The 23,328-nt window shown below is 41.2% G+C and overlaps 1 protein-coding gene across 4 annotated transcripts in view; it reads right to left on the bottom strand.

The window, feature by feature from the left end:
- Positions 1-21,728, bottom strand: part of DIAPH1 (diaphanous related formin 1) — a 94,849-nt gene extending 73,121 nt beyond the window's left edge. For 2 of the 4 annotated variants that reach the window (XM_081826959.1, XM_081826961.1), the window contains exon 1: positions 21,513-21,725. In XM_081826959.1, coding sequence (XP_081683085.1) covers positions 21,513-21,629 — 117 coding nt within the window. In that variant the 5' untranslated portion in view covers positions 21,630-21,725. Of the gene's footprint in view, positions 1-21,512 lie in introns of all 4 variants that reach the window. The other 2 variants (XM_081826958.1, XM_081826960.1) reach the window with 2 other exon arrangements.
- Between the last annotated feature and the right edge of the window lie 1,600 nt (positions 21,729-23,328).

The raw sequence follows: 23,328 nt of genomic DNA, 5'->3' as shown, positions 1-23,328 counted from the left end.
ACAAGCAGGGGGAGTGGGAGAGGGAGAAGCAGGCTTCCCGCGGAGCAGGGAGCCCGATGCGGGGCTCGATCCCAGGACCCTGGGATCATGACCTGAGCCGAAGGCAGACGCTTAACGACTGAGCCACCCAGGCGCCCCGATCTCAACTATTTTTTTAATAAAAACTTAGCATATAAATTGAGATGTGCTATAAATGTAAAATATACACTGGAGTCCAACAACTTAATATTAAAAACAGAATATAAAACATCTCATTAATACTTTTATAACATACTGAAATCTTTTTATATATTGGATTACCTAAATTAATATTAAAATTAATTTCATGTTTCTTTTTGCCTTTTTCTGTGGCTGCCAGAAAAATCTGAAATTACATATGGACTCACGTTATAGCTCTATTATACAGGTCTTTTTTTTTTTTTAAGATTTTACTTATTTGGCAGAGAGAGATAACGAGAGCAGGAACACAAGCAGGGGGAGTGCGAGAGGGAGAAGCAGGCCTCCCACCGAGCAGCGAGCCCGATGTGGGGCTCAATCCCAGGACCCTGGGATCATGACCTGAGCCGAAGGCAGATGCTTAACGACTGAGTCACCCACGTGCCCCTATACAGGTCTGTTCTATATAGTAAAGTGCACAGTTAACAAACTTTACCTGTGCATCTAGAGTTTCCCATCAGTTTGTTAGTCACTCATTCTTTTTTTTTTTTTTTTTTAAGTAGGCTCCACACCCAGCGTGGCATCCAACATGGGGCTTGAACTCACGATCCTGAGATCAAGACCTGCACTGCAAACAAGAGCCAAATGCTTAACCGACTGAGCCACCCAGGCGCCTCTGCTGGTCCCTCATTCTTAAACATTAGCAGACGACCCAGGTTATCAGACATTTGAGAAAAGCCACTGATGTAAGACAGAGAAAAAAAAAAAAGAACAGCCTGTCATTCAGACTATGCAAAAAGATTTTCAAGATCACTAATATCCATAAAAGAGAACATAATGCTGTTTTAAAAAGAAACATGCAGAGGAAAAAGAACCTGTAGAAGTTGAAAATATGAGAACTGAAACTCAAGAGAAAGCTCAATAGAAATACTAGATGATAAGAATTGAGGAAATCTCCCAAAAAGCAGAGCAAAAACACAGAGATGGAAAAGTAAGAGAGAAAAGATAAGCAAAGATAAGATCAGTCTGGAAGGTTCAATACGCAAATAGGAGAAAACAGGGGAGCAGGTTGCCAAAGAAATAATTCAAGAATATTTCCCAATACCAAAGGGTAGGTGCCCAGCACAAAGGATAAAAATAGATCACACAAAGGTGTATTATGGTGAAATTTCAATACACTGAATACAAAGAAAATTCTACAAGATTTGACAGAAAGGAGAAAAATTGGTCATATACAAAGTAATGAGAACAGATTTGGGTTTTTTAACAATACACCAAAAGCTAGACAACAACGGAACAAGGCCTTTAATACATACGAAGAAAAATAATTTCAAACCTAGGATTCTATACCCAACAAAATAATCAATCAAATGTTGAGTTCAGAATAGGCATTTTCAGAAACTTAAGCTTTCAAAAAATTTATCCCCATGCATCTCAGGAAGCTATTGTAGGATATGCTCCACCAAAATGAGGGAGCAAACCAAGGAAGTAAAGGACTTGAAACATGGGCAACAGGAGACCTAACACATGGAAGAGGTAAAGGAAATCCGTAAGGCAAAGATTTGAGATTCTTTGCCAGAGAGCACAATTAAAAGGGGACTATGGGACCTGAGCCAAACCCTCCAAGCCTGTCATCACCATCATCCACTTTTGTTCTGGGCTTTTAAACTGACAATACCTGGTGGGTCTGGCCCAGCCAGACTGTTGGCTTATTGGAACCGTATGTTAATAATTTCTTCCCTTCCTTCCTTGCTCTACTGTTTGGACCTCAAGGACACTCATTCCACCCCACAGAGTTTTTCTACTTTGACTTATCCAGAAGAATTAAGATTGGCCATGGTGAGCTTAGAAAAAGAAAATATAAAGCAGTGTACTCCTCTGACCATATTCTTGTTGGATGTCTAGTAGTTGATCCTCACTGCAGCCTTGCCAGATGCTCAACTATGGTGACTCTTGATCTCGGGGTTGTGAGTTCGAGCCCCAAGTTAGGTATAGAGATTACTTAAATAAATAAATAAATAAATTTATAAGGAGTAAAAAAATATTTATTCTAGAGGAATTTATTCAATAGAATTAAATGAGTAAAACAATTTCTAAAGGTCATTAGCTGGTCCCAGAAAAGAGCTCAACAAAACTGCATTTACCAAAATGACCTTCATCTTTTCCAAAAGACGCTCTGTGTTATCAAATCTTATTTAAATCAACACAGATTGCTCAAAGGTGCACCGCATCAAAAGTAACAGCATCAAATGGAGTGCCTACATGGCCTAGTCGGTTAAGGGTCCAACTCTCGGTTTTGGCTCAGTTCTGATCTTGGTTTCATGAGATCGAGCCCCGAGTCAGGCTCTGCACTCAACGAGGAGTCTGCTTGAGTTTCTCCCTCCCTCTCCCTCTGCCCCTACCCTGCCCCCACTCTCTCTCTCTCTCTCAGATAAATAATAAATCTTTTTAAAAAGTAACATTGTCAAAAATAAATATACCTTAAAAATAAATATATTTGGCTGGGTACTGCTCTGCATTAAGACAATCAACATAAAAATGAAAAGCTGTCCCCTCACTCCCCCCTTCCAGAGAATAATTCAAGACTATGATTCACTCACCACATCCTAATGTAATATGTGGTAAGATAAATCTCTTGGTTACCATCTACAGGAAATAAGAAACTTCCTAGACACTTTACAGTTTGGTTTCTATAAGAAACCGAAAACAAAAAAGTCCAAAGACCCCAAGGTATGCCCTGTGAGGCCAAACTAATCAGATGACTTAATGAGTATGAAACATACCCTGATTATTATTATTATCATAATAAATGCAAATAAACTATAAAACTTCTCTTCCATACTGGATTTGCTGTGGTGGTGGTTATATCTATTAACACTTCAGCTTTTAGAAACTAGTGGATAATGGGGTGCCTAGGTGGCACAGTCAGTTGAGTGTCCAACTCTTGGTTTCCGCTTGGGTCATGATCTCAGGGTAGTGGGATCGAGCCCCATGTTGGGCTCCGTGCTCAGCGAGTAGTCTGCTTGGACTCCCCCTCCTATCACTCTACCCTTCCCCTCCACGCCCACGCACGCTCTTTCTCTTTCTAAGGAAATAAATAGATCTTTAAAAAGTGAGTGGATGGGACTAAACATGGCAGTCTTTTAAACAGAGGTTCCCTCTGTTTGCCTAGCAACAGAACTGGCATTTTTTTAAATTCAAGGCTGTAAGAAAATCATTCCAGAGACTGACTGACCTCTACCCAACTCCCTGACTCTACTTTTTCCCACTCAGCAGGAAAACGGGACAGAATTCTCAAACAATTAAGGATGGTCTCTTGGCACAAGATGTTCATGTAGCCAAACAAAAAGTAATTAGGTAGTATCCTTAGCAGCAGAGAGGTTGGCAGGGATCTAATAAGAGAATATGATTAAACTTTACTTTGAACAGAGTACATTACATAGCAAAAAGTGTTTCCAATTCCTACCACTGTGCTTCACAAGAACAGTTAATCATGGATGATAATCCTATGAACCATGTGGTTCATACACGGATAATATAAACCTCCAACTGCAAGCCTGTATCTCAGTACTTTCTAAATATTTTGTTCAGGCTAACTTATTTAATTTTTTAAAAAACTGTAAATGAAGTATAGTTGATATACAGTATGTTTCAGGTGTACAACACAGTGACTCAACAATTATGAAATGCTCACCAAGGTATTACTGACTATATTCCCTATGCTGTACTTTTTATCCCCATGACTTATTTTATAACTGCAAATTTATAATCTCCTTCACCCATTTTTTTTTTAAAGATTTTATTTATTTATTTGAGACAGAGAGAATAAGAGAGAGAGAGAGCACATGAGAGGGGGGAGGGTCAGAGGGAGAAACAGGCTCCCTGCTGAGGAGAGAGCCCGATGCGGGACTGGATCCAGGGACTCCAGGATCATGACCTGAGCCGAAGGCAGTCGCTTAACCAACTGAGCCACCCAGGCGCCCCACCTTCACCCATTTCTTTTGCCCATTCCTCCACTACTCTTCCTCTACCACCTTTAAAAAAAAATTTTGTTCAGGCTAATACCAGACATATTTGAGCTCTTGGCTAAATGACTACCACCAGCACACCACAGCTGAATGCCCTGTGGCCCACTGTGTGAAGATTCTAAGAGGCCCAGGCTCCCTGGGAACTACAGGTTTTCTTAAAACACCTATAATCACAAAGCAATTCACTAACTGCCTCAGGATAGTCAACTCATACCTCTCCCTCTCTGACGTCCACCCTAGCTCAAGGGCTGTCTAATCTAGTGTAAGGACACGTTTAGAGTGGTAGATAAAATTCTAAGATGTCCCCTGAGATTCCTAGCCTGACATATGAACCCTGTATAATTACCAGGATTGTACGATAGGATACCACTCCTGTGATTAGGTTCTATTATTCGGCATGACTGACTTTTAAGAAAGGGAAATAATCTGCACAGGCCTGACCCAATCACACATGCCCTTTAAATCTGAGGTGAGATGTTAGAGACACAAGGACTCAACAGGTCATTTCTGGCTTGAGCATGAAGGGGGCCAAATAGCAAGGACGGTAGGCAGCGTCTAGTTGCTGAGAGCCAGCAAAGAAACAGGGACCTCAGCTCTACAACCGCAAGGAACTGAACTTGGCCAAACTGAATGAGCTTGGAAGCAGATTTTCCCTGAGTGACTCCAGATCAGATCTGGCCCAGCTGACACACCTTGATTTCAGCCCTCTGGTAACTCTGAGAATGCAGCCACACTACTCATGCTGGACTTCTGACTAATGGAACTATGAACTAATAAGTGAGTTTTGTTCTAAACTGTTGAGTTTCTTATGCAGCAGTAGGAAACTAATACATTAAACAAACTGACAAAATCTACAATTTATCTAGAACTTTGGCTGAAGGAAAAAGACTATGAGTCCTGGTTTATTTATTTATGGCATCCTAAAAAACTACAAGTATGATTTTGAGCAAATCATTTTAATTCTTCATGCTTCGGGTCCCTTATTTATTAAAAACAAAGCAAAAGCAGACACACATACCTACTGGGAACTATGAGATCATAAAGTGGAGTGGTAAGAGATCATTCTGTAAAGTAACTGCGCTGTTATTACTACAGAAAGACTTGTTTTAAAATACACACCTGAAGAGTGGACTAGTTGACACTGTGCTCCAACAACAAAAGGAAAAAGCTATTCCTCATCTATCAACTATACATTTAGCCATTGTCAGTCATTTCGCAAAAAGAACTAAAGAACTTACCAAGGGCAGGTTCTCAATATTTTTTATCAGACTGTTTATTGTAACTACTTCTGTGTAAGTTGCTTGGGGGCAGGAACCCATGTCTTGTTCATTTGAAGTGGCCAATATTTAATAAATATTTTAAAAATTAGCATCACTACAGGTGTTTAAGAGCATCATCCTAAGCACAGTGTATTCATTTATTAATTCCTTTACTCAAATTAGGCAAACCTAGGAAATACCTTAAGTCAAAGTCTGTGGCAATGTGATGGTTATGGACAGGTCAGTCAACCATGAGACTATGAAGAGTCAGTCAACCACGAGACCATACCTTGAAGAGTCATGTCTTTCCCTATATATGAGAACAGGGGATGCTCATTGGTACATGATACACTTTGAGTTGTCCTTGAGGAAAATATCCAACTATGGGACACATGTCACCTAAGGAGTCTTCCACCTCCTTTGAAAAGCAATAAGGCCTAAGACACAGGCTACCTACAGGTAAAATGGAAAGCCAACAACAATCTTCTTTCAAATTCTCAACTACCTACCCAGGAAGGATCAGGTAAGGTATGTGACATTCAGAATCATACAGAGCAGAGAGCACGGTCTGGCTATGATTCATTGATTCATCTCTTTATTCTATCACAGTAATGACATTCAGTTCCTTAGGATAGTTCCTTAGGCAACAGAAGGTTATCATGTGCACTTGAATTACCAATGAATCCCATTCCAGTTCAGACAAAAAATTTGTCACATTTCCACTAAAAGACAGTAAGAGCAGGCTGAGCTTTTCTTTTTATCTATCACAGTTTCAGTCTTATAGTTAGGACTGTATCATCTCATAAGGCTGGTATGAAAAGTAATAAAATGGATGGAAAGTACTTGTTTTGCAAAGTGCTTTGTAAAAATTAAATAATATATGATGATGGAACCTATGACACTTTTCAGCCTTCCTTCTTCAATTCCCACTCCTCATTTAGAAGTCAATTACAACTAGAGAGAAGAAAATAAAGGGTGTATCTTCAAATGTAGAGAACTTCCCCTTCGATTTTCAAGGAATGGCCCAAGGATGACACTGAGTTAAATCAGTATCTCATCTACCATTTGCATAAACAAACTAGATTCTGACATTACTACTTACTGGTGCCAGAAGCTTAAACCAGAGTTGTGTAGAACTGGAGCAGCCACTTCCAGAAAGAAAAGAGGAAAAAAAGAAAAGAAAAAGGGTATCTCTGAGAAAAAGAAGACGAAAAAAAAAGCACAAAAATGACCAGGAATTTAAAAACATCAACTATAAAGCTAACTTAGTATTATTAAGTTAAGTTGGTTTAAGGGAAAGAAACCTGAAGATTATCTAGCAGTCCCCAGAAATGGAGATGGCTCACTCATGCTCCCCATGATCACTATGGGAAAACTGCTAAAGGAGTCAGGCCTTTGCAGCTCATCCATTTAAGTTTCATGCTGCCTTGGTAGCTCCACAGCTCAACTCAGAACTGGACAGTTAGCTTGTTAGAATTCATACAAGAAACAAAAGGAACACAGTAGAGGAGAGTCCAAGATCTTTTAAACCTAATTAAGAGAGTTCTTGGGGCACCTGGGTGGCTCAGTCGGCGGTTAAAGGTCTGCCTTCGGCTCAGGTCATGATCTCAGGGTCATGAGACCTGGGATCAAGCCCCGCATCGGCTCCCTCTCCTGCTCCCCCTGCTTGTGCTTTCTCTCTCTCTCTGTCAAATCAATCAATCTTAAAAAAAAAAAACAAAAAAACCCTAATTAAGACGGTTCTTTCAATCTACCACTGCCTTCCAGAGCCAGTATCTTTTTACTGATACCGCCCAGGATGCCCTGAAGGATTCCAGGCAGTGACGTTTGTCAAGTATGAGTTAGAAATGTCCTACGGGCGCCTGGGTGGCTCAGTTGGTTAAGTGCTGCCTTCGGCTCAGGTCATGATCCTGGAGTCCTGGGATCGAGTCCCGCATCGGGCTCCCTGCTCAGCAGGGAGTCTGCTTCTCCCTCTCCCGCACCCCCCTCTTGTGCTCTCTCTCTCTCTCAAATAAATAAAATATTAAAAAAAAAAAAAGAAATGTCCTACAAGGAGCGTAACTAATCATTACCTGTTTCAGTAATTTAGTTATAAATTTGAAGCAATTTACTTACAAATGCAAAGCAACAAACTCAAATATCCACACAACTGTCTAAATCAGTTGGTGAGAGTCTGCTTTCAAATAAACCACATTTCCCAGCTGTGATTAAAATGAAGGAAAACCTGTCTTAACACTAGGATTCAATCCTCTGACAGGTCCAAAATACATTCTAATAGTCCTCTGTTAGTTCAAGAAGGCAAGCCTCTTGGGGAAAAGGAGAAGGTAACATTTTGCCTACCGCTTAGCTCATTTTAAAGCCCAGGACTGGCACAGCCTGCATCCCAGATAGCTGATAGCCTAGAGAAAAGGGAAGTCCACTCAGGTTTCACTATTCTAGCTCAGCACAGCAGGTGGAAACCAGGCTGGGAACATTGCATTCCTCCTACAAGTCCATCCAAACTGCCAGCCCCTTGCACTATGAACCACTCATGGGCTGGGACAATAAGCTGCCAACAGAGAAAGTGCTCAGATTCTGGAAGTCCTAGTTTCCTATCAAGTGTCACAAGGTGTGGCAGACATGACCATCTCTTTTGCTGACAGGAAGGAAGTGCACATATATTCTGTCATCTGGTGAGAGATCAGTAAGCAAAACCTCCTCCCTTTCAAACATCCAAAGGTTCTGATAAAACTTTTGAACACACATAGAGGTATCCCCCACTTTTCAACGGTTCATGTTAGGCCACTTCGCTTTTTTGGAAGACCTATATTAGTACCTGTTTTTGCTAACTGAAACATAAAAGATTTTCACTTTTACCAAAAAAAAAAAAAAAAAAAGGTGAAAAGAGAAAATAGCATCCAGCATTTGTTTTGCAGCGAGCCATTATGAGAGAGGCAGCGCACAACCCGAGCAGGGCTACACTCAGCATCAGGCCACTGTAGCTTTGAAGTGTGTCTGTAAGCATCCGTGTTTTATCTCCATTTATTTTGTGCCTCCGTTAGCAAGATGTGGCCTAAGTTACCAGAAAAGCCTAAGAGGTTATTTTTAGGAATGCTTGAAAAATTTTCATATAAATTAATGGTAAGTGCTTCTTTGCTTTATGTCATTTTGGCTTATGAAAGATTTCATAGGAACACCCTACTTTCAGATGGGAGGGCTGTGTAGAAAACAATACATAATGTCAACCTATTTTTCCAAAATTTCAACACATTTCTCCAGTTCCAAATACTGATACTTGTTCTTCACTTTCTTAGTGGGCCTCTCTCTTTACAGCCTGAGCTTAGATTGTAATTGCTCCTTTAAAAAGGGGTGTTGTCCATTCATTTGGAAACAGTCAGTGACTCAGGAATGCTGTTTCCCAATCTCCGTAGCAACTGTTTTCTCCTCCCATGCTGTGATGTGAGTAGCAGGACATCTACTCTTCCTCAAGGGTGAGCACATGTATGACACACCCAAGGCCTGGCTGACAGGAAGTTCCTGCAGCTGGTATTACTTCTACATACAGGGACCAAGTATGAGGCCACCTTGTTTTAAATCCCATTCTCAAACCCTTCATTTCCAAATGATGGTTACACCTTTTTCCTATCTGCACATCATTTCTAAATACCCAGAAATAATGACAGCCTACTGATAATACCTTAACTGATCCAAAAATTATATTACACAGACTTGATCTTATGAAACCACAATAAACATTTTCTGGGCCCCTTCAAATCTAAAATAAGATCTGATTTTGAGAAAATCTTGCAGGGGAGAGGGGCAGGAGAGCATGAGGTGAAATATTATTACTCGTCTATCACCAGAAATACAAGCAAGAATTAAAATACAGTACTTCTGATAGTTCCATACTACAATTGCTAGAAGTATGTTCTAATACAAACATACAATTTCAGGCCAAAGTCCTTATGCTACAAAATGTAAATGTAAAAATAAATGTGATAAATGGAAAACAAGGTTAAGGGATGTTTTATTTATTTTTTAAAAGATTTTATTTATTTATTTGACAGATAGAGACATAGTGAGAGAGGGAACACAAGCAGGGGGAGTGGGAGAGGGAGAAGCAGGCTTCCCGCAGAGCAGGGAGCCCAATGCGGGGCTCGATCCCAGGACCCTGGGACCATGACCTGAGCCGAAGGCAGATGCTTAACGACTGAGCCACCCAGGCGCCCCAGGGATGTTTTATTTTTATACACATCTATATTTTCTTATAAATAGGTGTTTCACTTTTATAATAAAAAACACATTTCCATTTCAAACAAAAGTAGCACTTTTCAAAGATTAGAAAGCTAGAAAAAAAAATTTTTTTTTAAAGATTTATTCATTTGAGACACAGAGATACAGAGAGAGAGAGAGAGAGAGAAAGCATGAGCAGGGAGAGAGGCAGAGGGAGAGGGAGAAGCAGGCTCCTCGCTGAGCCAGGAGCCCAATGTGGGGCTCGATCCCAGGACCCTAACCATCTGAGCCACCCAGGCGCCCCTAGAAAAATTTTTGATACATTGTGTTAAAGCAGAAAACTTGTGTAAGCTATGACTGCAACTTTATAAACACGTCTGTGCATAGACATAATAACTAAAATATTCAAACACTAAGTGAAATAAAAAATGAAAAGTAGAAATTTGGGGTTTAGATGCTGTTATTTTTAAAATATATGTGTGTGTGTGTATATATATATATATATTTTAAAGAGCTTTTAAAAAATCATAGCACAGCACCTAAAAGCAAAGGCAACATTATCCAATTCCCATATTCCAAATGTCCACTAGTATTTACTCTTCTCCAGTAGTACTCTTACTTAAGGAAACACTCTGGCAGGGCACAGTTAGAAAAATTAGGGGTGACAAAGCAATGTGAGAAAGAATAATGAGGGGCGCCTGGGTGGCTCAGTCAGTTAAGCGGCCACCTTTGGCTCAGGTCATGACCTCAGGGTCCTGGGATTGAGCCCAGCATAGGGCTCCTTGCTCTTCAGGGAGTCTGCTTCTCCCTCTCCCTCTGCCACCTGCTTGTGCACTCTCTCTCTCACTCTCTCTATCTCAAATAAATAAATAAATAAAATATTTAAAAAAGAGAGAGAGAGAATAATGAATAGTCTAAAAGCTAGCTCACCTAATTACATGATCTTGAGCAAATGAGTACCTCCAGGCCTCAGTGGCCTCCTCATTTTAAGATGAGGAGACTGGATCAGGTCATTTCTAGGGTCTCCTGAGAGGCCCAAAGACTGTGCTTAATTACTACTGCTCTTTTTGAGGGTAGCCCAATGCCTGCTGCTTGCCTGATAGTACATATCCTACAGTGGCTTCTCACCACTTCTTCTTGTGGTTTCAATCACAGGAAACAGACGTCACCCATGGGCCTAGAAGTAAGTAACGAACAAGCCCTGGTGGATGCAAAGAGCTGCCAACTAAGGCCAACTCCCATATTTCTAAAATACAAGGATCAAATCACTAGAAACCTTTATGCCTGGGGAGCCTAATACACATCTTTCACGAAAACTAACAAAACTAAAAATATCTCTGTAGGTCCCATACATGCAAACATGATGTAATAATTTTAGAACAGTCTCACTCTATTTTGCTTCTATGACCAAATGAAGAAATTGAAGAATAGCTATGGGTAGGATTATAAGAGTTTAAGGGGAAAAAAAAAGGTCACTAGCACTTTCTGTGGAGACCTAGACATATCCTGAGTACTTGGAGACTCATCCTTGCCTTCTTTATTTAATATTCTATGAAAACCTTTCTATAACCCTGAAATACTATAATACTAATAGATTAAAATAATATGGGGACTTACCAATTATTCACTTTAAATGTATGCCAACAATCCCTACAGCCCTGGGTCAAATACTGCTCTCATTCGTAATGATAAAAGTTGGCAGCCCTGAACTATGTAAAATAACACAGAGATTTTTAATCCTGCAGACATGTTCTTTCATAAAACACAAAACTAGAAGATACTAAAGAATAACAATAAACTTTTCTCAACAGGGTTCTTCTGGTCAGATATAGTTAACATTAGTGGTTCTCTCTGCCTCAGTTACCTTGGTGAGAGAGGACTAATGTTTTTAAACTGCCAATCTCCTACATTAGACCATAGAAATGGAGAACCTTGAAAATCATCTCAAGATTCCCAAAACTAACATTAAAACTAAAATACATAAGAGGATATTGATAATGTGAGCAAAACACCACCAATGGGCTTAGGCACCTCACAAGCAAGATGGGAAATAAGATCCCCCCAAAAAGTTATCTCCCTCCCTCTCTCTATATATTATATATAATATATATGGGGTTTTTTTCCATTCACAAAAGATTAAAGAACACTTCAAATAAGTGGGCAAGGGGCTCCCAAGTGGCTCAGTCGTTAAGCGTCTGCCTTCGGCTCAGGTCATGATCTCGGGGTCCTGGGATCGAACCCCCATCGGGCTCCCTGCTCCGCGGGAAGCCTGCTTCTCCCTCTCCCACTCCCCCTGCTTGTGCTCCCTCTCTCACTGTGTCTCTCTCTGTCAAATAAATAAAACCTTTAAAAAACAACAACAACAACAGAAAAAACAAATAAGAGGACAAATCGAAACCTATACTGCACTATAGGAGACTTTTAAGAAGAAATAACACGGCCCAAAGAGAAGTTCTGATTATCCCCACAATGGGATTTCCCACCTGAGCTCACAATTTAGCTATACAGCTTTGAGATCCAGCCCAGAGTCGTATTTTTAAAATCTAGATTTATCGCTCAAAGTCTGAAAAGATGGGTGTGTTAAAATTGATAAGGACTATAAATCAAACAAACAACTATCTAAACTCCATCTAGGTAGCAGAAATGATCTGCTGATACGTTAACACTTTATTCTGTTCTTGGATATGCTGATTTACTGTCACCATCACACATTCGCATGGCCAAAAATTGCACCAACATGCATCATGACGTGCTACAAAACACTAATTTTCAGTCCTGCTGTCTGCAAGTTTCTACAGATAGAGAACCCAAAAGCCCTTAACAGGAATAAAATAATCCCTATGAAGTGGCTTCATCTTTCTTAAATGATTAATCTTCCATATAAATCCTCTTGACTGCTATAACTGGGCCATTTTCTTTACCACAGCCATACATTTGTGTCTCTGATCCTCTGTTCACACTGCTCCCTACACCATGAAATCCCTTCCCTTCTTCTCTACCAACCCTTCTATTTCCCTCCAAGGCCTGACATATCCCCCATCTTCTATGAAATTAACTATTAACTGTCCACAGTTATATCCTGATCACTTATAGAATTTTGGACATAAGGACAGACCTTTGAAATAGTTCATGCTGAATCTCTAATATTACAAGAAAAGACCAAGAAAAGCACAATGATTTGCCCAGAGTTCAAATGGCTAATCAGTAGCAAAGTCCAACTAAACAGCAATATTTGGAAATAATACTTCAGTGGGAATGGAAGATAAGGGTTCTAGTCCTAGGTCTAGCTATAAATGTGGACAGACCACTTTCCTAGGCCCGCATTTCTAAATGTATAAAATAAAGGGTTTGAATGAAATAATTTTTAGCATCCTTTTCACTTCCAGCTTTCTAAGATTCTGAAACCTAGTTCTTCTGACTCACAGTCCAGTACTCTTCCCACTTAATTTTCACTTCTCTGAAATTCTACAGCTTTTAAACTCTGTGTTCATAGCCTCTGAGCTTTTCCTACCCATTCTCCTACTGACATGACTGAGATGACATAAAAAGCAAGGGCTGAACAGGACATGTGATAGAACAACATGACTTCCTGATCTTTAGCCTTTTGGATCTAGGATAGATCCATGTGGACTCAGGCAAACAAGAGAAACTCTATTCTCTACTCTTTGCCACTAGTCATAAAGAAAATCCTAGTTCCTGGGTACCTGGATCTCTTTGGCGATGTCTTAATTATTAACTACAGGCAAATAACTGCCAGGTCTAAAGAACAAACATCAGTAGGCCCCAGACTCAGAAGAGACCCTGGAGTTATTAACCATTCACAATCCTTAGAGTCAAGTTTCAGGGCCACAAAGAGGATTTTTAAAGATATCGTATGCCAATTCTAAAATACAGAAAAGATAACTATTAGAGGTGGTCTAACAACAGCTTCCTCCTTCCCATTTGTCACCACTGCTTGCTGCTCTCATCAATTTAAACAACTACAGCAACTGACAGGTGATGCTGTTAGAGGTGTTTCACTTACAAAGAAGGTTGCATTTTTAAAAATAGTAATTGGCAACTTCTTAATAACTCATAAGCCAGAGGAAAAATTGGTTCTGATGCACTGAAACAGCTACCTCTTCATGCTTAAGAAAGGTTTAATTATAATTCTTGTAATGACTTCAAAGTCTACATTACTAAATGCGAAAAGCAGTTAGCCATTTAACCATTGCACTTTGTCCATCTAGACCCAATACTTCTTTCCCACCAAATGAACTGGAGGAGAGCCCAGTTTTAATCGACTACAGTCATCAAATAACTAAAGAGATGACATCAAAATTTTCTATGAAATTCCTAGCAGTGAATACTTTTATACTCCAGGTGCAAAAACTGGACACTTGTAAAATGTCAGTAGAATGTAGTGAATAAGATTTTTTTTTTTTTTAAATCAGCTAGATCTCAGTTTGAATCCCAGTTCTACAAGCTAAAGCAAGTTGCTTGGTCTCACTGAGTCTCAGTTCAATTACCTATAAAACGGGAATAACAATAGTACCTATTTTATAAGACTGAGGTACAGATTAATGAGATAATGAATCTAAAGCTCTTTAGCACAGTCCTAGGGCTGTAATAAGTATGCAACAAACAAATGCTCTTACTACTGCTACTGTTGTTATTACTACTCCCTGTCCTTCCAGTCTGGGATGAATTCATCTTCCTATCTAACAAGATGCTGAATATACATTAATATTTATAGATAGGAAGACTGGCATTATACAGTAGCACACAGAGTATGAGACAAAAGGTTTCTAACACCACATATTAAGATGAAAATGCCACCAGGATAAATTGAATCTCAAAGGTCCCCCAATCCCGAGTATCAGAAATGTTCTGTCTGCCTACAGGTGAAAATTTATGCCCCAAGGAACATAAGTGGAATATAACAACATATCCACAGCAGAAAAGTGGAGAACTTAAGAGCTTCATCTATAAAACTTCTAGAAGAAAACAGAAGGAGAAAATCTTAGGGGCTGTGATTTTAGCACAGATTTTTGAAATATGACACAAAAAGCAAGAAGTTTAAAAAACTGAACTTCAAAAAAAATTTTTAACGATTTTATTTATTTATTTGACAGAGAGACAGAGCAGGAACACAAGCAGGGGGAGTGGGAGAGGGAGAAGAAGGCCTCCCGCCCAGCAAGGAGCCCAATGTGGGGCTCGATCCCAGGATCCTGGGACCATGACCTGAGCCAAAGGCAGATGCTTAACGACTGAGCCACCCTGGTGCCCCTGGACTTCAGAATTAAACACTTTTGTTCTTCATACCACAGTGTTAAAGGAAAATGAAAAGGCAAATCACGGGAGAAAGAAAATATTTGTAAAACACATATCCAACAAATGTCTTGCATTTAGACTATAATAAAAAATTTTAAATGGGCAAAAATTTTGAACAGACATTTCAGCAAAGATATACAGATAGCAAATAAGCACAGTAAAAGATGCTCAACATTACACAAATGCAAATTAAAGCCACACTGAAATACCACTACACACCCACTAGAATGGCTAAAACTTAAGGCTCATCATAGTAAGAGTTAGCAAGGAACTGGAACTCATATATGGCCTGTGATAATAAAATGGTACAGTCACTCTGGAAAACAGTTTGGCAGTTTTTTAGAAAGTTAAACAGAGCCCTACCAGGGAAAAAAAAGGCAGCTTTATCTGAGATTTAAGGCCAATACTAAGGTATACTTCTTGGTTTTCTATGACCTTCAGGATCAAAGACAGTTTATAAATCATCCGATGTTGGATCCTTAAAGTATGTTAAATCTTAAAAGAAAATGCAAATTCTATGTTTTCACACAGCAGTATTTCTAAAATAGGGAATAAATCACACTATCAGAAATCTAGAGGGGCGCCTGGGTGGCTCAGTAGGTTAAATGTCTGCCTTTGGCTCAGCTCATGATCTCAGAGTCCTGGGATCGAGCCCCGCATCAGGCTCCCTGCTCAGCGGCGAGCCTGCTTCTCCCTCTCTCTCTCTGCCCTCCCCGCCACTTGGGCCGCTCTCTCTCGCTCTCACTCTATCTTAAATAAATAAAATCTCTTAAAAAAATTAAAATTCATCCAGGCCTTGCATGGCTTAATAGAAATTCCTTTAAAAAAAAAAAAGTGTTGTGGTGAGTGCTGTGTATTGTGTAAAGACTGATGAATCACAGACCTGTACCCCTGAAACAAATAATACATTATATGTTAATTAAAAAAAAGAAAAAAAGAAGTCCAGAAAAATAATCCAGGACACCAAAAACTCCCCTCTATCTGCTACCTTAACAAAATGCCAAAGTCACTACCACCTAAGGACCATTTATAACCACCACCACGGATGGAATCTCCTATCTTTCATATAAGAACACTTCCACAGAGGCACCTGGGTGTCTCAGTCGGCAGTGTCCAACTCCTGATTTTGGTTCAGGTCATGATCTCAGGGTCATAAAATCAAGCACTGCATTGGGCTCCATGCTGGTCGTGGAGCCTGCTTGAGGTTCTCTCTCTCCCTCTTCCTCTGTCCTCCCTCCCCCCCACCCCACACACTGGTGATAGCTCTCAAAAAAACAAACAAACAAAAAACAGAAAAACAACAAAATAAAAACAACACTTCCACATAAGAATGCCATGTTTCTCTTAATTTAGTTCCGTTATACTTACTTCCTTTTGTCTCCCCTTATCTGTTCCATCCCCTTTCTTGGAGGAAAGAAACTTAAGCAAATATTTATAGGACAAACCAAAACTCCGTGATTGTCAGTGAGCCAAGCAACACAGAGCCAGTTTCTTCAATCTTTTCCCTCTCAATAACATAGCTTCTAGTGTATCTGTTCCTCTTATATAATCTCTTTCTACTACTCTACCTATTCCAAGATCCTGAAATTTACTAAAGGAAACCTAGAATCCAAAATTTCTGCTTCTCCTCCTCCATTCATTTATCCAATATCCACCCCATAGCCCCCTGATGTTTCCAAACTCTAAATATAAGAAGAGACTGCTGCACTGAGTGGGTGTTTGGGCTTCATGGCATTTAAAGTCCCTTCCAACACTAAAATTTTAAGGCTACCATTCACAGCAAGCTTTAATAATGAATGGAAGAATCTCAAAGCTGAAAGACCAATGATACACCCAGTTATCCTGTAATCTGTGGTAAAATTCATAAAAATATTGGTCCTAATACTTCTCTTTTCCTTCAGTAATTCTTTTACTTTATTAAAAAGGATTCCTCTAATAAAATGTTTGCCAAAAGAAAGAAAGAGTAAAAGAGAGGTGGAAAAGAAGGCAAAATACGTTCCCAGTGTTTAAACATTCTTTATTTTTCAATCTTAGCTTTGAAGTTTTAAGAAATTTTAGTATCAACAGATTTTACCATTCCTGATTCCTCAAACACCTAGCTGCCGATGGGACTGGGACCAGCCCTCAGAGAAGCGGAGAGGGAATAAAAACAAAGACAGAGGGGATGACAGTAGCTGGGCAAGGGGAGAGTGTTGGCTTTGTCTCACCTAACCCTAAGTAGGGGCAAACACCAAATGTTGCTTTGCTCATTAGTAAGAGGTGAATTTTTTTCCTACTGCTTTCAAACAAGAGTGAGTGGGAAGAGGAGGCTCAACTATAATAAAGAAGAACAGGTAAATAATACATGGCTTGTTTCAAATAGAAATGCTTTCTGTAGTCAAGAATGACTTCAACTGAGACACAAAATGGGAGAAAACACCATCTGCATATACAAACCTTTTTTTTCTTTATAATACCTACTATCTCTTGTTAATAAACATGATTTTAACTTGTTCTTCTAAATCATATGTGGTATAACCTTATCTTTTAAACTTCCATTATATTTCACTGAAAATATAACACTCTCCAGGAATAACTTGGCAATCCATTTATAAAATACAGAGGGCCCCATGGGATAGCAAAAGGTTGGTCTATCACACAGGAAATAAAACTAGTCTAATTCTGACCCATATGCCCAGCAATAAACTTAAACCACTTCTCACTTATTAGTATTTTCTCAGGTTTTATAATAAACATAATTCACAAGTCATAAAATTTTCAGGTCTTTTTAAAATAAAAGTATTCCAATGTTTATCAACTCTCCCAGGGCAGAGATTTTAATTCTGAGGCATTCCCTAAGTTTGACCTCTTGCGAGGGAGGATTTCCTTTGAGACAAGTAAATGTAACATGATCAAGTGGATCCTTGTGCTACCTCTTTAAAGACAAGGCAGGAAAAAGGGCAGCAATTTTTACAGTATCATTCTGTCATCACAAACCTCAAAAACATTCCTATAGGCTCCCCTCTCTCTTTCTAAACTAAGTAATCCCTGTGTTTATCACCTTCCCAAAAAACCCCACATGACTTGTATAAAGTTCTCTGTATACTCTTGGGTTTTCTGGAACCTTCTGAATTAAAGTTATTGTCTTCTTTAAGAGGAGAGAAGCAGACAACTGCATAAACAACTCCACTTCTTTCATATTCTCTACCTTCCCTAGTATCTGTTTAAAATTCTGCCTGACATCCTTTACCTTTGGCTGCTCTTTTTGGATGGACAGGGGTCTACAACCAAACATTTATATTTTCACTATCACTATGCTTTTAGAAGGGCATGAAAGTACTACCACTTGGTGAAAATTCAATATACAAATCCAAAATTAAACAAGATTTTAAAAATTATGTATCTTCTATTCTCTCTAATCCCAAGCTAAAACTCATGTTTTACAAAATTATGCCCCTAACTGAATCAGGAAGCAATATTCTTTCTTAGACTGCATCCACTTCTGGACTATAAGGCATGTGTAGTTTATAAATCGCAGGAATACCCTGCAGCCTCCTAACACCCTGGTTGTAATTGCTACCTTTACACATATTTCAGCCAGCAGTCTATTTGACACCTACATTCATCACTGCTGAAAAATCAGAATACATTCTGTTCGTTTAAAATTTTTATTTTCTTTCACCCTAAGGACCGGTGAAAGAAGTGCAACAATGCTGGAGAAGGGATATGCTTATGGCCCAGGAGGAGAAAGACTCCTGAAAAATCAAGGGGGAATGCCAGGCAGCCTGGCTTGAGCCACACACATCAGCATCTCTAACCACCAAATGTTTTCAAAGGTGATTCCCAACCACTGTTTCAACTTCGACTCCATGTGCTTTCCACCCAAGATGCATCAGAGAGTTAAGAGTGTATCTTCGGCAATATGCGAGCTCTGTGTTCCATTCAGTTGATCTATACTTAGAACCTGCATAAGCTTGGAAAGGTACGGAGCAGATGAAGCGGTAAGAAACTCCTCAGAAGCAAACAAATAACCTTCAGGCACACAAGGTCCAAACCAGTGCAGCTTTATAAAGTACATCCTTAATGGAATTCCAGAGGACACACACTCTAGCAAAGGTGGAATAGGCAAAACAGCTTTGAGTTTGCTTGTCGCCTATAGTTCAAAAAACTAAGCCAAGGGTAACAAAAGCACACCAGCAGATCTCTCCCCCTCCACCCACCCACATATACATACAGACACAAAGAGAAGTGGATTGCAATGCTCCTTCTAGTCTCTCATTGCCACAGACTTCTCATAAAAAGAACAATGAGAAAGAGAAAATTCCGATGCCTTGAGGTGAATTACAGTTGGCAAGAAAGGGGTTAAGCAGCACTACTTTTCTGGAAACTTTCCAATCCCCTAGCTCTGAATGCAATTCTCACTACCTGTGCTCCGTATTCTTTCTTTTTTTTAACAGTTCAGTAGGCTAAGAGTTAAAACCAACACCTCAGAAAGAAAAAGAGAACTTGGTTTGGCTCCACCCTCTGTAAAGCAAATACCAAAAACTGAGCCAAATCCACTCAGCATATACAAGACTCCCTGGACATTCCAAAATACAGGTGAAGTTTCCTCCGGTATCTCAACTTTCAGCACCATGCACTTCGATTGCCCCAATTTCACTTGTGAAACACACAAGTGTTAGATAAAACAGCACAAATAAAATTCTATTTAAGAACTTGAAAAACATTTACAAAAGTCACCGAGTTCACTATATATCAGCAGGAATAACTGGAATTCGGGTGAGGAAGGTCAAACAGTACCCATGGAAACAACAGCAAAACAAAAATAACAGATATATATACAGAAATAAAAAAGCAATACAGACCCTAGAACTTAAGTCTTAAAAGGAAAGCTCTCTGAGTGTCAATTCCTATCCTAAAGAAACATAAGGAAATGTTGCTTTAATCACCACAGGGGGTGGGTCATCACTACCATTAACCCAACATTTCTGGAAAAAAAAAGATGTTCACCAGATGAAAAACAGGCAGTTGCTGACAGCCCATAAGTCACTGGAAAGGACAGTCCAGAAGCACCTGCCTTGCTAGAAATAGGTAGGAAGAGATGAGTCACTATTTTAATTCTGCTTAGGACTCTCCACATCTCAATCCGCTAGGTCCCAAAGCAACATTTTCTTCCTGTTTCCATCATTTTATCAGTTTTCTTCCCAAAGTTGTGGAGTTGGGTCAGAATACTGAAGGTTGGGGATAAGAGAAAAGAGAAAGAGCAAAGAGTCAGAATCCAGTTGGTTAGTACAAAGAGATACTGGGGTGGGGGCATAATTACCTGGAAGACAAGACTAAAGAACTACATTTACAACTAGCAAATGATTACTAAGATCCAAGACTCCCTCTCTTGGATAGTGCCCCATAGCTTTCAAAGCTTTTACAGTAAAAAGCAAACAGCTCCCTGGAGAAAGGAGTAAAAAAGATTTATTGAAGGCAAAGGTAATGAAATATGATAGTGTCACATGAATATCAGTATTCCTTCAGACTTGGATTGGAAGTCACTGGCACCTGAGGAAAGCTATACTCTTCTACAGGTCAGAAAAGGAATGTCACTAGCCTGTCACACAGGAGGTGGCAGACGAGCTGAGATGGTTATCATGGGAAACATATAAAAAGCAATTCAATTACTCAGAAACTTCTTGCACTTGCAGCCTAACTTCTTCCCCACGGGGAGGTTTAAATCACCATCCTAGGTCAAGAGGGGCATCATCATCATGAGAAGTTCTAACCCCCTGAAAAGTGATAAGCAACAGGGCAAAGAGACAGGTTCTCTGGATGGAGAAATACCGGGAAGGAAATCAGCGTCATGCCCAAAGACCATAGGACCTGGGCAGGAACCCATTCCTGCAATCACAAGGACAAACATGCAAGGGAGGAGGGAAGGGAGGGCCCAAGTCAGGTAACATTCCAGAGGGGAAGGATTATCAGGTGACACCGGGCTAAGGGCCCAGAGCTGGGGCTAGGAGCGAGGAAAGTTAGCAGGTGAAAGGGATCAATCTTGAGAAGGAAGTGACCTTTAGGCGAAGCAAATAAGAGGATACCAAAAAAAAAAGGGGGGGGGCAGTAGGAGTAAGAGGGAAAATGGACCCAGAAAAGCACAGAGAAGGCGTGTGCGGGTAACAGAGAAGAAGAAAGGAAGTGGGGCTGAGAAGGAAGCGATGGGGCTGAGAGGGAAGCGATGGGGCTGAGAGGGAAGCGATGGGGCTAAGACCCGCCGGGCTATGGGGGCGGAGGGCAGAGCTTGCGGGCGGGGAGGGACGGCGTGGGGTGGGGGGGGTGTATGAAGAAAGCCCCGAGGCTGCCGGGGCGAGAGCCGGGTAGGACTCCGGGGTTTCCCGAGGTCCTGGAGAGGTAGGATGTCGGACTGTGGAGCCCGGGACCCAGCAAACCGAGAAAGAGAGGCGCGGGGGCGGCTCCCTAGAGACGGGCATTCACCCCTGGGTCCGGCTGTGGGGGTCTCTGTGGACCGGAGGGCGGTTACGGGGCCAGGCTGAGGAAACCGGGTGGGAGGGACACTCACAAATTTCTTGGATTTGCCGCCGTCGCCGCCGGCCGCAGGCAGCTCGTCCGGGCTCCGGCCCTTCTTCTTGTCCCGGGTCCCGCGGCCGGGACCCTGGCCCCCGCCGAGCGGCTCCATGTCCAGGTTCGCCCTGACAGATGACCCCGCACCTACGCGGCTCCCGCCCGGCACCTCCCGACCCGCCGCCGCCTTCGCCGCCGCTAACGCGCCGCCGCCGCCCAGCAGCTCCTCAGCCCGCCGCCGCGCCCCGCCTCATTAGTATGCCGGCCTGCGCGCGCCTCATGAATATACAACGACGACGCCTCGCTCCCGCCCGCCTGCCCCACTTCCGCCCGGACCCGCAGCTCCTACCAATGGGGGAAGGGAGGGGGGTGGAAGGAAGCCGCGGAAGCAAGCTACCTGCCCGGCGGGCCTAACCATTCGGACCCACGTGGGGGGGGGCTGTGTAGGAGGTGCAACTCTGCGGCCTCAACCCGGAATGGCGCCACCTGGCGGTCTGCGCGGCGCAGGCCTCCCCGCTCCCACGCAGTGCCCACGTGGCTGTGAAGCCCAGACCCTCTCACATCCTAGACCAGGTGAACCAAAAATCAAATAAGAGAGAGTGTCGTCTTGGCCGAAAATCCAGTGCCAGTCTTTCGAGGATAATACAGTTTTTATGTGTGCACTATCAGCGGAGCACATGAAAAAATTTAAAAGGGACAGCTATCATTTATTGAAAGCTATGTGCCAAAAACAGAGCTTGGTCCAGAGCAAGTGCTAGACTGGAACTCAACTAGCCCTGGAGTTACATTACCTACTTTTGAATCGCAGGTCTGCTATTTTCTAGTTTTGTTTTTTAATCTGAAAAACTATTGCCAACATGTGACTACACAGTAATAATAATTACCATTTACCGTGCACTTGCTCTAAGCCAGGCACTATGTAAAACTCCTGTTTTTCCTCACTGAATCTTCACATTGTCGTGTGATAGATTCCACTAGTCTCACCACTTTACAGACAGAAAATTTGGACTTCCAGGAGTTAAAGTGACTTGCCCAAGGACATATAAATGGTAAAAAATTTAAACCCAGCTTAGTCTGGGAAGGCCTGTTTGACCAAGATTTCCTACTGACATAAACCAAACCTGAGTGAAAAGAGCAGGTGTTCTCCAAGAGTGTTCTTTGATTGACCAGCTTGATTCCTCCCTCAATTTCATCCATTCTTCCAGCTACATCTGTTCCTCTTGTGAAAAGTTAGTGGCACCTGGTAGGCCCTCAAAGTATGGACTTACTTATCTTACCCGCAGCTGGAAAAGATTTCAAATATATGTTCCTGGAGGGCAGAGTCAGTGACTCAACATCTCTGAGACCCCGGTGCTCAGTCTGGGGCCTGGGATATTACAGGGACTCTCCAATGCTGGCTGGCTCATAAAGCTGGTTTCGTTCCATTTTCTAATCGCCTGATGGAAAGCTGCAAAGAACTGTCCGGCCCACACTTCAAACTCAGTTTGTCCAAAACAGTTAAAAAACTACTTACTTTCTAAGCTAGAATACTGACAGACAAGACAGGATCAAAGCATGGAAGGAGTGATCCATCTATCACTCTTCCTTCTCATACCACTGTCTACATCTGCTATAACATTTATCTCACTTCTTACTAGATTATAGATTGCTCCAGGGAAAGGTTCACATTTGTGGTTACTATAGTATCTACCATCACTCTTCACATACACATTAAGATAATGAGCAACTGGGTGGCTCAGATGTTTAAGCGTCTGCCTTCGGCTCAGGTCATGATCCCGGCGTCCTGGGATCGAGCCCCGCATCGGGCTTCCTGC

The sequence above is a fragment of the Leptonychotes weddellii genome, chromosome 7 (assembly GCF_054177405.1).
Source record: "Leptonychotes weddellii isolate Sample4059 chromosome 7, ASM5417740v2, whole genome shotgun sequence".
Classification (NCBI taxonomy): Eukaryota; Metazoa; Chordata; class Mammalia; order Carnivora; family Phocidae; genus Leptonychotes; species Leptonychotes weddellii.
This window is presented reverse-complemented; position numbering and strand designations above follow the sequence as displayed.